Source organism: Myxine glutinosa, chromosome 2, assembly GCF_964187855.1.
Source record: "Myxine glutinosa chromosome 2, kmMyxGlut1.1, whole genome shotgun sequence".
Classification (NCBI taxonomy): domain Eukaryota; kingdom Metazoa; phylum Chordata; class Myxini; order Myxiniformes; family Myxinidae; genus Myxine; species Myxine glutinosa.
In genome coordinates, this window is record NC_136262.1 from 237,624,593 (window position 1) to 237,641,498 (window position 16,906).

Genomic DNA, 16,906 nt, shown 5'->3' on the forward strand with positions numbered 1-16,906 from the left:
ATAACTGTCTACCAGTCTCTGACATCGACTGGGAGAAATTTTTGTCACTCCTCCATGCAGAATTCTTTCAGCTGTGTGATGTTTGAGGGGTTTCTTGCACGCACAGCTCGTTTCAAATCCCCCCACAACATCTCGATGGGATTTTGATCTGGGCTTTGACTTGGCCATTCGAGAACCTTCCATTTCTTTCTTTTCAGCCATTCCTTGGTGGATTTACTGGTATGTTTAGGGTCATTGTCATGTTGCAAGGTCGACCTTCGGTTGAGCTTCAACTTTCCGACAGATGGCCTCACATTATCCTCAAGCACCCTCTGGTACAATGAAGAATTCATAGTGGATTCTATGATGGTGAGCTGCCCAGGCCCTGATGCAGCCAAGGTGCCCCAAACCATAATATTTCCACCACCATGCTTTACAGTTGGTATCATGTTATTGTGGTCAAATGCTGTCTTTGGTTTTCGCCAAACATGTCTTCTGGTACAGTGGCCAAATAGCTCTGCCTTTGACTCATCTGTCCAGAGCACATTGTTCCAGAAGTGCTGGTCTTTGCCTAGGTGTTCATTGGCAAACTTTAGTCTTGCCCTGATGTTCTTTCTGGACAGAAAAGGTTTCCTCCAAGCACACATCCTGTGCAGATCAAATTTGTGCAGCCTCTTTCTAATGGTAGACTCGTGCACTTTGACATCAACAGTGGCAAGAGCTACCTGTAGGTCCCGTGATGACATTCTGGGGTTCTTAGAGACTTCTTTCAGCATCTTGCAATCTGCTCTCGGGCTGAAATTGCTGGGGCGGCCTGGCCTGAACAAGTTGGCAGTTGTTTGGAGTCTTCTCCACTTGTAGATGATCTTCTGGACAGTCGAATGATTGATTTCAAATTGTTTGGAGATCTTTTTAAATCCCTTCCCAGACTCGTAGGCATCTATAACCTTCTTTCTGAAGGCCTCAAAGAGCTCTTTTGATCTCGGCATGGTGACGCCGCACACTTCAACAACAAAGAGCAAACCAAACTAAATGTCTGAGGTTTAAATAAGACAGGTTCCTCCAAGATCCTCTCTAACGATGTTCTAATCATTTGCACCTGAGCTGGTGCACCTGATTCTAAATTTAGGTATTTGAAGTAGTGATAAATGTAGGGGTGTACTTACTTTTTCCACATGCGAAATTTGCATTTATGTTTATTTAAATTATACAATGGACGACAAAATGTAAATGTTTCATGATATTTGTTATATTATATCACCTTTATCTCTCAATATTGTTGAAATGAAGATCAAATAGCTGTATGTTGAAATATGTTGAAAAAGTCAAAACCTTACATGGGGTGTACTTACTTTTTCACATGACTGTATATTCAGAGAGTGGTCCAGAAGGCCTTGGTACATTTTGAAGAACGATACTTGCAACAAACAACTAATATAAGTTTATTATTGTTCTTTGGTGCAAAACAAAACATGATTACTCGTTAAACATTCTAATCAGTCTAATACACATGAAACAGATCAGTTCAAATGTTCAATAATAAACTCTGACACACAGTTATGCATGTTTCAGTCGTTAAGTCAGCAGTCTCATTACGGATGAATTGTTTCAAGTCTCTAAGGTTCGTAGGATTCCTCGCATACACTTTGTGTTTGAGGAAACCCCAAAGGAAGAAATCACAGGGTGTTGTTGTATCACAAGACCACAGCAGCCATTCAACTGGACCTCGACATCCAATCCATTTGTTTGTAAAGTTCAAATCAAGGGCCTGGCATACACTGGCAGCATAATGAGCAGGCGCACCATCATGCATGAACCATATTTGGCCATCATTGAGTGGAAATACATGTTGCTCCAACATTAGAAGGTAATTTGCAGTATTCACATTTTCTTTGAAAAATATTGGTCCACAAGGGCACATCCCAACACTAGGCTCCAATAGCACTATTTAAAATCTAATTTTCACAGGTGTTATATTCCTCCGACGCATTTATATTCCTCCGACAAAAAAGTTTTGTTTGAAACTGTTGAAATTCACTTATTTCATTCATATTCATTGAAATTTTACAGAAACGGAAGACGGAATTTTACAGACGGAAGCCAAATACAGACTTGGCATTTAATAGGGAATATATTTTTTGTGGGGGTGAACTTACTTTTCAAGATGACTTATAACCAAAAGTTCATTGGAATTATGTTGAAATTATTCTAGATTTTGTTAATGTGACCTTTAAAAGAAACAAAAACCACATTTGACATTTCGAAACAAATAAATTGATCCTTGAAAGTGATGTAAACTGATATCGAACTCAATTCATGGACAGTACTGTGTTAAACGTCTGTACGTTTTCCAGAAGTATCTCTTTATTTTGCACATTAGCCAAAAATTTTTTTAACAAAAACAAAAGTTAAATTATAAGTGGGATTACGGACAGTAAAATTACAGTTCAGTACTTCGTATAACCCCCACGAGCATTCAGGAGAGCAGGTACACGTTGAGGCATGCTGTTCACGAGATTTGCCAAGGTTTGGACAGGAATCGCTTGCCATGCAGTGACAATAGCCTGCTGCAATTCATGCACGGAGGTCGGCTGCTGGTCCAAGTGGTCGATTTGACGCGTTAATTCTGCCCACAAGTTCTCTATCGGATTCATATCCGGGGACATGGCAGGCCACTCCATATGCTCTACACCATGGTCAGCAAGAAAGTGTTGGATTATGCGAGCACGATGAGGCCGTGCATTGTCATCTTGGAAGACAAAGTTTCCTCGAAAGGCTGCACGAGCAAATGGAAGCAATGTTTCTTCCAGAATGGCCCTGTACTTGAACTGGTTCAGGTTTCCATTCAGAACAACCAGGTCAGTTTTGCCCCCTGCATGAAAAGCAGCCCAAATGGTCACCTCACCACCTCCAGCTTGGACTCTTGGCACTATACAATCTTTGTTGTAGGCTTCATGCACTTGTCTGTGCACTCGGACGCGGCCATCTTGACGATAGACCAGAAATCTAGACTCGTCACTGAAGATCACGTGATTCCAGTGCCCTGGCTGCCATTGACGGTGCTCTCTGGCCCACTGCAATCGGCGCTGGCGGTGTTGTCTGGTCAGGCATGGCTTTCTCAGGGGACACCTGGAACGACAGCCTGCTTGAACCAGTCGTTGGTTGACTAGCCTTCTGGATACAGGCACATTTGTCAGTTGCTGCCACTCAGCCCTAAGCCGATTAGCTGACTTGGTATGGCCATTGCGGACTAACCGGTGCAGCTGGCGATCATCCATCCTTGTGGTTCTGCGGGGACGTCCTGGCCTCGGTATTGGAGTCGGGACACCCCTCTGAGCATTTCGTTTCAGGATCTTTGACACCTGACCTTGAGTGATGCCATACTGCCGAGCAATAGCACGCTGTTTCATGCCGTAATTTCGTAAAGCCACCACTCCATGACAAACAGCATTGTCGAGTTGACGGACCATGTCCAGAGGAAGCGGCAATAACTTTTGTAGACGTGCAGCAGTTGTTTTCCACTAATACAGAACGCAACAACCCTTGTATACCCGACTGTGAAGCCAATCATCAAATGCACCTGTCCGTACATTTTGCCACGCCACCTGTGATATAATCCTGTTGTTGACTTCTTGCTGCGACAGACAATCAGTGACATGGTTCTTTTAACAAATAAATCACCAAAGTGTAAAAGAAACTCACCAGATTGATATACTGAGTTAAGAAAGTAAACCCAAGTCAAGAAAAAAAGATTCCATATTAAATGCCAAGTCTGTAGTTCAATATTTGTTTCATCAGACCACAGAATCTTGTTTCTCACAGTCTGAGATCACGTCCAACAATGCCTCCAGAAGAAATGCCTGCCCAGATGGACACACCAGCTTGATAATGGACGTTGTGATCAACAGTAGATCGTGGGTTGTCTCCTGCCCATATCATGCTGTTATGATGATTCACAGAACCAGATGAAGTAAACTTGGATTCATCTGACCACAAGATCCTGTTCTGCAAATCATTGTCCATATCCATTAACCCAAGCAATGTCTCACATGCCTCGACGCGCATGTCAAAATCATCCTCAGATAGATGGTGAATTAATCTGGGTATGTATGGTTTCGCATTAAGGTCTCTTAGTATTCTTCGAATCGATGATCGGCTCATGTTGGTGACATTTGATAAACGACGAGTTGATAATGGTGTGTTACTGTCGAGTTGTTGTTGAATGACCGCACTGCTTGTCCCAGTTTGAACAGAAAGAGGCATACCTGGTGACTGTTTTGAAAGGACGCTGCCAGTTTCATCAAACTGCTTGTTTATTCTGCCGATGGTTTTTCTGTCAATTGCGTCGGCGCCACATTCTTTGACAAGTTGACTGTGAACTTCAGCCGAATTTCCAGATACAGGATACAAGCGTGCAACGCTAATTTTCTGTCTCACGATATCCTCCGACAAATTATGGCATCTAATTCACAATGAACTGAACTAATGCAAAGACAAACGCATGCAGCACAGTGAGCGAAGCTCACCCCGATCCATATCACATGATGCACCTCACCTTGTTGCGTATGACGTGATGCCTGTGCGTGTTGAAGCGGTCACATACATCTACGAGTTATCATGTTTTGTTTTGCACCAAAGAACATAATAAACGTAGTTGTTTGTTTCAGGTATCGTTCTTCAAAATGTGCCCATGGTTTCTGGACCACCCTGTATATGCATATACAAGGACAACCATCATTGCAAAACTCCATCGATCTGGGCTTTATGGCATAGTGGCCAGATGGAAGCCAAATAGTTCAATATTGGTTTCATCAGACCACAGAATCTTGTTTCTCACAGTCTGAGAATCCTTTAGGTGCTTTTTTGCAAACTCCAAGCGGGCTTTCATGTGTCTTTCACTGAGGAGAGGCTTCCGCTTCTCAAATGTATATTTGAGATATCGTGATATATATATCGGTTTTAGCCCTATCTCTCAATGATGTAAAATCACTTTTCTTTAAATCTCAGATGCTGATCGGGATCCAGATCTTCACCAAAATCGAATCATTTAATCCTTGTCCCACACCCAACCTCTCCACCACATTTCGTCTGTATCCGTCCACAACGTTTTGAGATATCCTGTTCACAAACAGACAGACAAACAAGAAGGTGTCAGGCAGTAGCCTGACAGGTATGCCGAAAATAGTGAGAACCTTGACCTTTGACCTTTACCTTGGACAAATATATAGTCAAATAACATTGACAGCCTCACTTTTGTCCTTCGGAACCACCTGGTAAAGTTTGACGAAGATTGCTGAAAGCGTTCGCGAGTTATCACACTCACAGACAAACAAATGAGACAGAACGACATAACACACAGACAAACAGGGATGAATCAACATTCTGTGGCGTAGGTAAAAAGTGCAAAGTGCTCTTTCGTCTCTCTTCCAATAACAAATCAAGCAATAACATAAGCGCTCCTTTTCAAGAATAAATAATCTGCTTCAAGATCGACCAAGCCAGTCATAAAAGTAACTTATTCATTTCAAAGGAAGGGCAAGGTACACAGCAGCGACAAGTTTCCATCCGAGTACAATCTGGGCCGATATCTCATCAGGCGTTACAAATCGGTCACAGTTTCTGGGGTTGAGGAGACTGAAAATAAAGGCAAAGGGGATGTGTCAGGTGCCACTGCTGAAATGTGATCTCGTGATTTGTTGTGCATTTGTAAGGTGTCCCTCTGATGTTATCACTTGTCACTGTACATGTAAAGAGGGGGTTACTCGGAAGTAGAGAGGGATGCTTGCCTGTTGTTCAATCTGCATGCTTAATATACATATACAACAAGTGGTAACAAGACGGCGCTAGGTAGAGCACATACCTCCACCAGGCTGAACAGTTTATGGATCTGGATTCGGACCTGAACCATAATCTAATGGGCTTGTTCTCGTCACCGAACACATCCAACAAGTTTAGTCATAGCTCGTCCATAACATTTTGAGATATTCTGCTATGTTTCGTTTTTGGCCCGATCTCTCAATGGTGAAGAATCACTTAAAAATTAAATAAATCTCATATCTGAATGCATATTCAGATCTTCACCAAAATCGAATCGATTAGTTAATGTCACACACACAACCTGTTCACCAAGTTTCGTCCAAATCCGTCAGCAACTTTTTGGGATATCCTGCTATGTATCGTTTTTGGCCCAATCTCTCAATGGTGAAGAATCACTTAAAAATTAAATAAATCTCATATCTGAATGCATATTCAGATCTTCACCAAAATCTAATCGATTAGTTATTGTCACACACACAACCTGTTCACCAAGTTTCGTCCAAATCCGTCAACAACTTTGTGAGATATCCTGCTATGTTTCGTTTTTGGCCCGATCTCTCAATGGTGAAGAATCACTTAAAAAATAAATAAATCTCATATCCGAATGCATATTCAGATCTTCACCAAAATCGAATCGATTAGTTATTGTCACACGCACGACCTGTTCACCAAGTTTCGTCCAAATCCGTCAACAACTTTTTGAGATATCCTGCTATGTATCGTTTTTGGCCCGATCTCTCAATGGTGAAGAATCACTTCAAAATTAAATAAATCTCATATCCGAATGCATATTCAGATCTTCACCAAAATCGAATCGATTAGTTACTGTCACATGCACGACCTGTTCACCAAGTTTCGTCCAAATCCGTCAACAACTTTTTGAGATATCCTGCTATATGTCGGTTTTGGCCCTATCACTCAATGGTGAAGAATCACAACAAATTCCAATAGCCGGATCCGAATCTGAATCTTCACCAAAATCTAATTATTACTTGTATATTGGTCGGTTGCGTTTGTGGTTCTGTTTGTCTGTTTGTCTGTTTGTCACCGGCCTACAGGTCACAATTCTAAACCGATCGTCACGAAACTTTACCAAGCTGTATAGGTCGTCCCAATTGAGAAGCCTATTGATTTTGAGGTCAAAGGTCAAAGGTCATCTGGAGGTCAAATTTCTAAAATCGCCATTTTAAATCCGATTGACTTGAAAATTGAATAGCCTTTGTATATTGAGTCACTAAATTGGGAAATAAACTATTGTTGAGGTCAAAAGGTCAAAGGTCAACTCAAGGTCAAATTTAAATAATCATCAATTTTCATCTAAAAAGCCGTCAATTCTCAATCGATTGACTTGAAAATTGAACAGCATTTGCATATCGAGTCACGACATTGGGAAACATACTATTTTTGAGATCAAAAGGTCAAAGGTCAACTCAAGGTCAAACTTCCAAAATCATCACTTTTCATCTGAAAAACCGTCAATTTTCATTCGATTGACTTGAAAATTGAGCAGCATTTGCACATTGAGTCACTAAATAGGGAAACCAACTATTTTTGAGTTCAAAGGTCAACTCAAGGTCAACCTTCTAAAATAATCATTTTTCATCTGAAAAACCGTCAATTTTCATTCGATTGACTTGAAAATTGAACAGCATTTGCACATTGAGTCACTAAATAGGGAAACCAACTATTTTTGAGTTCAAAGGTCAACTCAAGGTCAACCTTCTAAAATAATCATTTTTCATCTGAAAAACCGTCAATTTTCATTCGATTGACTTGAAAATTGAACAGCATTTGCACATTGAGTCACTAAATAGGGAAACCAACTATTTTTGAGTTCAAAGGTCAACTCAAGGTCAACCTTCTGAAATCATCATTTTTCATCTGAAAAATCATCACTTTTCTTCCTATTCACCCGAGCTTTCATCAAGATTGTCAATTTTAATCCTGATGAAATGGACAATTTGCTGTATCAATGGAAAAAAAAATTCTTGGGGAGGGGGGGGGGGCTGATTTTGCAAGTATCGTGCTCTGCATGACGTCTTCTTGTTTCGTCCTTGTCACATACACTACCTCTCTGCCAAATTTCGTCCGAATCCGTCCACAACTTTTTGAGATATCTTGTTCACAAACAAACAAAAAGGCAGTGGTGAAAACATAACCTCCATGCACCTTCGGTGGTGGAGGTAAAAATGGTACAATATATTGTTTGAGCAGGTGCAAGTCGCAGACCTTTTGTGTGCTGCAGCGCGAGTTACCTTTCCACTCCGACAAGGATCTTGCCATCCTGGAAGTGATGAAACCAGCCCTGCATGAGCGTCGCCCACTGAAGGGAGAAAGAAGCGACGAGGAAGTTGAAACCAACCGCGCTAAAGCCGTAACGCTGCAGGAACGTCATGAGGAACCCAAATCCCATGAAAACCATGACATGGACATCCTGGAAACCTACAAAACAAAACAGCGATCATTGAATTTTTTATTTCTTTCAGAAATTTTATCCGTTATAGATATTGTTCCCTCCGCCACCAAAGGTGGATGGAGGTTATGTTGTCACCCCTGTCTGTCTGTCTGTCTGTCCGTTTGTCTGTCCGTTTATGAACAAAATATCTCAAAAAGTTGTGGACGGATTTGAACGAAACTTGGTGGACCGATTGGGTGTGTGACAAGAACTAATCGATTCGATTTTGGTGAATATCTGAATATGGATTCGGATGTGAGATTTATTTAATATAGAAGTGATTCTTCACCATTGGGAGATAGGGCCAAAAACGATACATAGTAGGATATCTCAAAAAGTTGTGGACGGATTTGGACGAAACTTGGTGGACCGGTTGGGTGTGTGACAAGAACTAATCGATTCGATTTTGGTGAATATCTGAATATGGATTCGGATGTGAGATTTATTTAATATAGAAGTGATTCTTCACCATTGGGAGATAGGGCCAAAAACGATACATAGTAGGATATCTCAAAAAGTTGTGGACGGATTTGGACGAAACTTGGTGGACCGGTTGGGTGTGTGACAAGAACTAATCGATTCGATTTTGGTGAATATCTGAATATGGATTCGGATGTGAGATTTATTTAATATAGAAGTGATTCTTCACCATTGGGAGATAGGGCCAAAAACGATACATAGCAGGATATCTCAAAACGTTGTGGACGGATTTGGAAGAAACCTGTTGGACATGTGTGTGTGTGACAAGGAAGAATCGACCAAATGTTGGTGAAGATCCGGATTCAATCGATTAGACACCAAGCATTGACAACTCTACAGTGTAATCAAATGGAATGGTTGAAGGTAAATAAATCCATCACTTACTGGGATATCGGTAAAGGAAAGTAGATTTTCCCGTCAGATCATCAGGTTTTGAAGCATCGGATTCATCATCGTACCTCACAAATACGCCAAAGAGAATAATCATGAGAAGCTCAAGGAGGAAAGCTACGAGTGGAAGTCGGATGCGAAGGTTTGGAAATGACCCCATGGCTCCGCAAGGACTCGTCAGCACCACACAATATTGACTCCGGTAATACAGCAGGTGTATATTGTGGCAACTGACAAAATTCCACTCTCCCCTCTGATTTGTTCGCTGACTGCCCTCCTCCTCCACCTCCCCTTCTCCCCTCCTCCTACTCCACCTCTTCTTCCTCCTCTTATTCTGCCTCCTCCCCCTGTTCGAGTTATAAGACTTGGCCATACACAAATAAAAAGTGTCACAAAAAGTGTTTGTATGTTCAGAAGACAGAGACCAGGACCCAATAAATCCCAGGACCCAATAAAGAACCCATCGAACCCCCCCCCCCCCCCCCCCCCACAAGCCGTCACGGAAATATCGATTGCTTATGACGTTAATATCTTGTTAAGGGTTCGGTTCATCATCTTTGTACAGTAGTACAATTCGTAATTGAACAATAAAGCAAAGTGACGACAATCATACCAAACACTGTCCTTGTTTTGTTGTTATTTTGTGCGGATCTCCACGACCATGAGGAGAGAGAGAGCGAGAGACCACGCCCCCTTTGAGAATGAGCAGCGACTTCGATCACAGACCCCGCCCACTTGATATTATTGTCAGCCAATCAGGCGTAAACTCCCTGCCTTGTCAGCAACTTCGGAAGAGATGAATCCGCCCCTACGATGAATCCGGATGAAGATTTAATGAAGAAGATGAAGATGATGATGAAGATGCAGATGAATCTCACGACATTCATCGGCGGTGCATCTTTTGTGAAATAGAATAAAACTTTAATTATTAAAGTGACACGCCAAGATAAGGTGTTTGAACTTTATTTTAATCTTCATCGTGAATAGATGATGAACTTAAAATGTAACATGAACTGATAAAACAAGAATAACTTTTACTGAAAAAACCCGATATGCATCTGAACTTATATCCAGGTTCAATGTTCCGTTATCATGAACAACATTAAATAAACAACTTTCACTGATTAAACCCGAAAGTGAAACATACAAGCCTAATTCAAATGTTCCGTTGGCAACATTGTGGATGTGGATTATCCACATCAGTGCGATGGTTGACTTTGCATATTGGCTCCGAGATCATCGATTCGGCTTTGAAGCGGCGACAATGCGACTCTCAAGTCGGTGCACAGGGCCACCGTCTCCAGTTTGTTTCGATACTTGGACTTCAGATATGTCACCGTTGAGAAACCTGCCTCACACATCCACATCGTCTCAGGTTGGCGCACAGGGCCACCGTCTCCAGTTTGTTTCGATACTTGGACTTCAGATATGTCACCGTTGAGAAACCTGCCTCGCACATCCACGCCGTCTCAGGTTGGCGCACAGGGCCACCGTCTCCAGTTTGTTTCGATACTTGGACTTCAGATATGTCACCGTTGAGAAACCTGCCTCGCACATCCACGCCGTCTCAGGTTGGCGCACAGGGCCACCGTCTCCAGTTTGTTTCGATACTTGGACTTCAGATATGTCACCGTTGAGAAACCTGCCTCGCACATCCACGCCGTCTCAGGTTGGCGCACAGGGCCACTGTCTCCAGTTTGTTTAGATACTTCGACTTCAGATATGTCACCGTTGAGAAACCTGCCTCGCACATCCACGCCGTCTCAGGTTGGCGCACAGGGCCACCGTCTCCAGTTTGTTTAGATACTTGGACTTCAGATATGTCACCGTTGAGAAACCTGCCTCGCACATCCACGCCGTCTCAGGTTGGCGCACAGGGCCACTGTCTCCAGTTTGTTTAGATACTTCGACTTCAGATATGTCACCGTTGAGAAACCTGCCTCGCACATCCACGCCGTCTCAGGTTGGCGCACAGGGCCACCGTCTCCAGTTTGTTTAGATACTTGGACTTCAGATATGTCACCGTTGAGAAACCTGCCTCGCACATCCACGCCGTCTCAGGTTGGCGCACAGGGCCACTGTCTCCAGTTTGTTTAGATACTTCGACTTCAGATATGTCACCGTTGAGAAACCTGCCTCGCACATCCACGCCGTCTCAGGTTGGCGCACAGGGCCACTGTCTCCAGTTTGTTTAGATACTTCGACTTCAGATATGTCACCGTTGAGAAACCTGCCTCGCACATCCACGTCGTCGTGAATGGCATCGGGAACTTTACCGCAAGATGTGCAATCTCTGGGTACTCATGAGACACTGTCAGCCAGAACGTTACTAAAGTGTCCTTCCTGAACAGTGTCTCAAGTGTACCGTCGGACACGATGTCGATCAAGTCCTCTTTCAATCTGTTGGACAAGTTGCAGCACTGCTGAACGTCGACTGAATAAGGGTCTCGGATCCACTTCTTCTCCACGCGTGGATCAACAGGAAAGTATTCGTCAAATCGTTTGCGCAGGTTCACCAGATGTTCGACGATGACGTCCTTAATGTCCACACGTTCCTCAACACTCTTGCTGAGCAGATCATCCAGGTTTTCGAACATGTCAAATTCATCATTGGTCTGTACTCTTCTCTTCCATAGATCCAGCTTTGACTTGAACGCTGCCATCTTGTCATACATTACGAACACGGATTTCGCCTGCTTGTTCGTTTTGCCCTGGAACGATATGTTCAGATTGTTCAACAAGTTGAAGATGTCGGCCATGTATGCCAATGTTGCGATGAATTTGTTGTTTTTGTTGTGGACTGCCAGGTCTGACCTAGCCACCTCCAAGAATGCGAGGACCTGGTCGCGAAGTTCATACAATCTTTCCAAAGCATCTCCTCTGGAGAGCCAGCCAACAGCTGCAAAATAGAGCGCCGTGGTGTGTTCTGCATCTTGCTCCTTACACAGCTCTGCAAACAACCTCGAATTTGGGGTGCTCTTCTTGAGATGGTTGATTGTTTTCACTGCAATGTCCATTACTTCGGCAAGTCCAGGTGACATCTCTTTCGCCGCTAATGCCTCGCGGTGGAGGAAGCAGTGGGTCCAGCTTGCCTCCGGTGCCACATCTTGGATGAGCTTAATGACACTGCTGCGCCGACCTGTCATCGATTCCGCACCATCGGTACAAACGCCAACACAGTCTTCCCACCTGAGGCTATGCAATGCGATGTGTTTGTTGACGACTGCGAATATTTCTGTGGCCGTGGTCTTCGTCTGTAGCTCGTCACATGCCAGAAGATCCTCCATAAAATCATCGCCATGCCGATAACGAACAAAGATTAGGATCGACGCCTTCTGTGCGATGTCCATTGACTCGTCCAACTGGATGACAAACTTGTTGGCCTCTAGGTTTGCGTACAGCTGGTGCTCGATGTCTTCGCCCATGTCTATTATCCGTCGGCGAATCGTGTCGGCAGAAAGCGGATGGTGCTTATCTTGGAAGCCGCCGTCTCTCCAAGCACTTCTCTGCACATCGCCTTGGCGCATGGCAGGATGAGTTGCTCTGCAATACAAGATAAATAAAACAACACATGAACATTTCTTTCACTTTATGATTAATCTTGATTTTGTTCCAAGGCAGCGGTTCTTAACATGGGGGTCGTGACCCCCCATGGGGATCGTTTGGGGTTTTCCGGGGGTCATGAAGGGGTCATAAATAACATATCAATTTGTTGAGCCCATTTTTAGTAACCTAACAAAGGTCCATACCACACACAGTATTTTGTTCACGTATGCGCATGCGTCACGACCCCCAGGTTAAGAACCACTGTTCCAAGGCATTATAAAAATTCAATATGTACGATGTGATTGCCGTACGTACTTTTAAAAAAGAGGCAACGTTTAAGAATGGCTGCATTGCAACAAACAATAAAACTTACGTAGTTGTGATGTACCAACGTATACATGGCACGAGTAATAGTAAGCAAGAACCCGACACATCAATATTCTAAAGACGAAATGAAAAACTAAATTTAACTATACTTACAGCGCCACGTATTACTTTATGAACCTACAAACCGCCAATGCAGTGAAATACTTTTACGAAAAAAAACAAAAAACTTTCCCGCAATAGTGTACGGTTTCTTTTCTTTCGCTATCTTCTCCGCCACCAGGTAGCTGGCTTTGGTCAGTCCCTTCGACGGAAAAACAGCCGAACTCATTACTGACTTGCTGTTGTTCATCTCGCGTTCTTTCCGGAGAAAAAACTCCCGCGACTTGTTGACATGATCTCCATGTTTCTTCTCGAGGTGCCGTTTCAGCTTTTGGGGCCTGAGGGACTCGTTGGCCAGCACGTCAAGGCATATCACACACTGTGGTCGATGAACATTGTGCTTATCGATATATTCAAGGTGAACCCATAGTTCAGGAACACAGGCTGATACTTTCTAGCCATGGCGAGTACCTTATGCTCACAGCTCAATCTTTCGAATGAAAAGCAATGGACATTCGCGTGTCGGAAACTAAACGTATGATCTGACTGACCGGATGCACGCACGGTACATCGCGGTAGAAGAGTCCACACTATAAAGTTTGTGTCGGCGTTCGTTTGATCTCTGTTCTGTTCAGTCGGGAGAAGTAAATCGTCGATAAAGTATTTTTTTCCCACGATTTCTGAAACGATCGTGCGACCCATTGAAAATCCTTCGCGACCCAAACATTGGGTCGCGACCCCAAGGTTGTGGAACGTCAGTTTAAACTATCCAACTCTATTTATGGTCAGGTCAGTCTTTTTGGACTGCCACTGGTAACATATGCAACCCAGTGCTACCTGACGCATGGTCGTGTTGTCAGCGACTAAACCGACACCCATCACTAGCTTTGTTAGTGGAGAGGGTGACTGTGACACCCTTCCAGGACCAAAAACAGCATTTGACAAACATCGGGGATGCCTCCTTGTGGTGGTTGTACCCCCCAACATAAGTTGGGGACCAAATCTTCCCGATTTTTCCCTGCTGCCCAGATTCGTCAGGCGCGGTCATAGTCATTGTGCCGATTGGTCTGTCTCAGTCTCTCTTGGTCTGTATCTGTCTCTCTTGGTCTATCTCTGTCTGTGTCTCTCTGTTTGTGTCTCTCTGTCTGTCTGTCTGTCTGTGTCTCTCTGTCTATCTGTTTGTCTGTCTGTCTCTCTCTCTCTCTCTCTCTCTCTCTCTCTCTCTCTCTCTCTCTCTCTCTCTCTCTCTCTCCCTTTCTAACTCTGTCGTGGCTCCGACTTTGTGAAGGCGGGGAGACACCATCCTAGATGTGGGGGATCTCTGGGTCGCTCCTGGGAGATCGATCGGCTGTGTGGTTTGTTCGAGAGAGGTTATACAACACCACGACCACCAACACCACCAACAACTACAACACTTGACAAAGGGTGGATGAGCTCCCATGGGGAGCCAACGACCATCCAATAAGGAGATGGTGTTTCCTCAAAAACATCCCTCTGATTTGGACCGGTTCGAGTCATACCAAAGACTTTTAAAATGGTACGTGCTGCTTCCTTGCTTAAAAAGGATCGAGCACGGACAATCCCCATCGATTGGCATCCATGGGGAGGAGGAAATTCCTCTTCAGGAAATGCCCCACTGTGTACGGTGAGAATAGCGGTGCCATTGTTATGATGCTGGTCTATCTGTTTGTCTGTGAGAAGGATATCTCAAAAAGTTGTGGAAGGATTCGGACGAAATTTGGTTGACAGGTTGGGTGTGTGACAAGGACAAATTAGTTAAATTTTAGTGAAGATCCGAATCCAGATTCTGGAATCTTTAAAGTGATTATTCAACATTGAGAGATAGGGCCAAAAACTATATGTAGCACAATATCTCAAAAAGTTATGGACAGATTGGATGGATTTTTGTGTACAGGTTGGGTACATGACAAGGACAAAATTGATTCAATTTTGGTGAAGATCCGGATCCAGAAGACACATATCAAACACATCTGCTAGGCTGTTTTTTGTCTAATTAACAACTGTTTGGTACTGCAGGGTGTTCCAAAAAGACCCTTTGTTTGTTTATATATTTAGAACCACAAATTATCGGATACACTTTGGTTTATATGATACAGAAAGTCATAAAGTTTTGTGCACACCATCAATACACTTCAATGTGAGCTCCGTTTGTCATGTGCAGGACATCAAGGCGGTACACGTGTTCTTGCCATGTTCGGCTCAGCATGTTTGCGTCCACCAGTGAGCATGCAGCTGTGATCCAAGAACGAAGATCCTGCGGGTTTGCCACCTTGGTGTTGTAGACAACATTTTTGACAGACCCCCACAGAAAATAATCAAGGGGGGTTATGTCTGGTGATCATTGGGATCAGGCGGTTGGTCCGTCTCGTCCAATCCAGCGACCTGGAATTTTTTCATTCAGGATGGCTCGAACGACTAAGGCCCAATCAGGGAGAACGTCATCCTGTTGAAAAATGATATCGGGTTGCAGGTCTTCAATCTGTTGTAAGGAGAATCCGTCCAACATGTTCATGTAAATTGTTGAGGTCACTGTATCCTCTGCAAAGAAAAACGGACCCACCAATGGATAATTCCACACCACACATTGACCCCACGTATGTGTTCAATGACCATGTGGCGGTTTTCAGAGCCCCCAGATCATCACATTGTGACGTTTGACCTTCCCTGATACATGAAAACTAGCTTCGTCTGTGAACATTACCTTTTTCAGGTAATCTTCGTCATCCTCTATGCGACTGAGAATTTTCAAGGCAAACACCTTGCATTTTGGTCCATCAATTGGTTTGAGTTCCTGCAGAATCTGCACCTTATCAGCATAAATCTTCAATATTTTATGCAAAGTCCTGTGTACATCGGTGGTTGGTAGTCCCAGTTCTCTGGATGTGCGTTGGATTGATTTTCTGGGACTTTGTCCAATGATTCACGCACTCGTTCAACATCTGCTGCACTTCTGCTTGGTCGACCGGTACTTTTCTGTTTCTGCCAACATCCAGTCCTTAAAATATAAATACTTCCTTAAATCTCTTGCACCGCTCTCTGATACTAGTCTGTGATGGCGGATTTGTTCCATATCTTGCATGGAAATTACACTGAACTTGCATGTCGGATCTCGTCTGGATGAACCATTCGACGCACTGAGCTTTCTCCTGTGGAGTGGCCATTTTATTTTGCATTAAACCACCAGACCTGATTATATAGAAAACTTTATGAGTTTCTGTATCTTACTATAATTCACCAAATGTCCGTCTGTCTGTTCGAAGGTACCGCAAAAACGGCTGAACCGATCACAACGATATTTGGGGGGGGGGGGGGGGGGGGGGGGGGGAGGGGGGGTATTCCTGGGACCCCTTGGAGTAAAATAGGCTATATTGTTTTTCTAATTCTTTTCCCAATTTTCCAATTTTCCAGTTTTTCCAAACACTATGGAATAATATTTACTGATATGAAAAGTGATATGGCTTTTATTGAAATTCTACAATTACTGTTTAGATTTTGATGAGAATTACGAACCTGCCGCGAATGCGGAAGTAGACAGATGACGGCAATGTGCGGGTTTGATAATATCCCAATACAACCGTCATTCAATCATAAAGTTTAATCGTTAAATGTTAATCTTGTTAATCGTTTTGTTAAAGTATCAATGGATGATTGGAATTGAGTGAATACAAGTATGATTTTGAATTCGTAATTGTGTTCACCCAACCGTACGGAACTTCACATCAGGATTTAAATATTTGTTTATGTCATGAATGTTGTTAAAAGTTTATTATATTAATGTATATTTGTGATTGT

General features: G+C 43.3%; 1 protein-coding gene across 1 annotated transcript in view; it reads right to left on the reverse strand.

Moving 5' to 3' along the window:
* The window catches only part of LOC137420732 (ammonium transporter Rh type C), a 74,838-nt gene extending 65,468 nt beyond the window's left edge, over window positions 1-9,370 (reverse strand). The window contains exons 1-2 of the mRNA XM_068106063.2: window positions 9,116-9,370; window positions 8,052-8,238 (exon numbers count right to left, since the gene is read on the reverse strand). Of these exons, the coding sequence (XP_067962164.2) occupies window positions 8,052-8,238; window positions 9,116-9,281 (353 nt within the window). The 5' untranslated portion in view covers window positions 9,282-9,370. The remainder of the gene's footprint in view (window positions 1-8,051; window positions 8,239-9,115) is intronic.
* Between the last annotated feature and the right edge of the window lie 7,536 nt (window positions 9,371-16,906).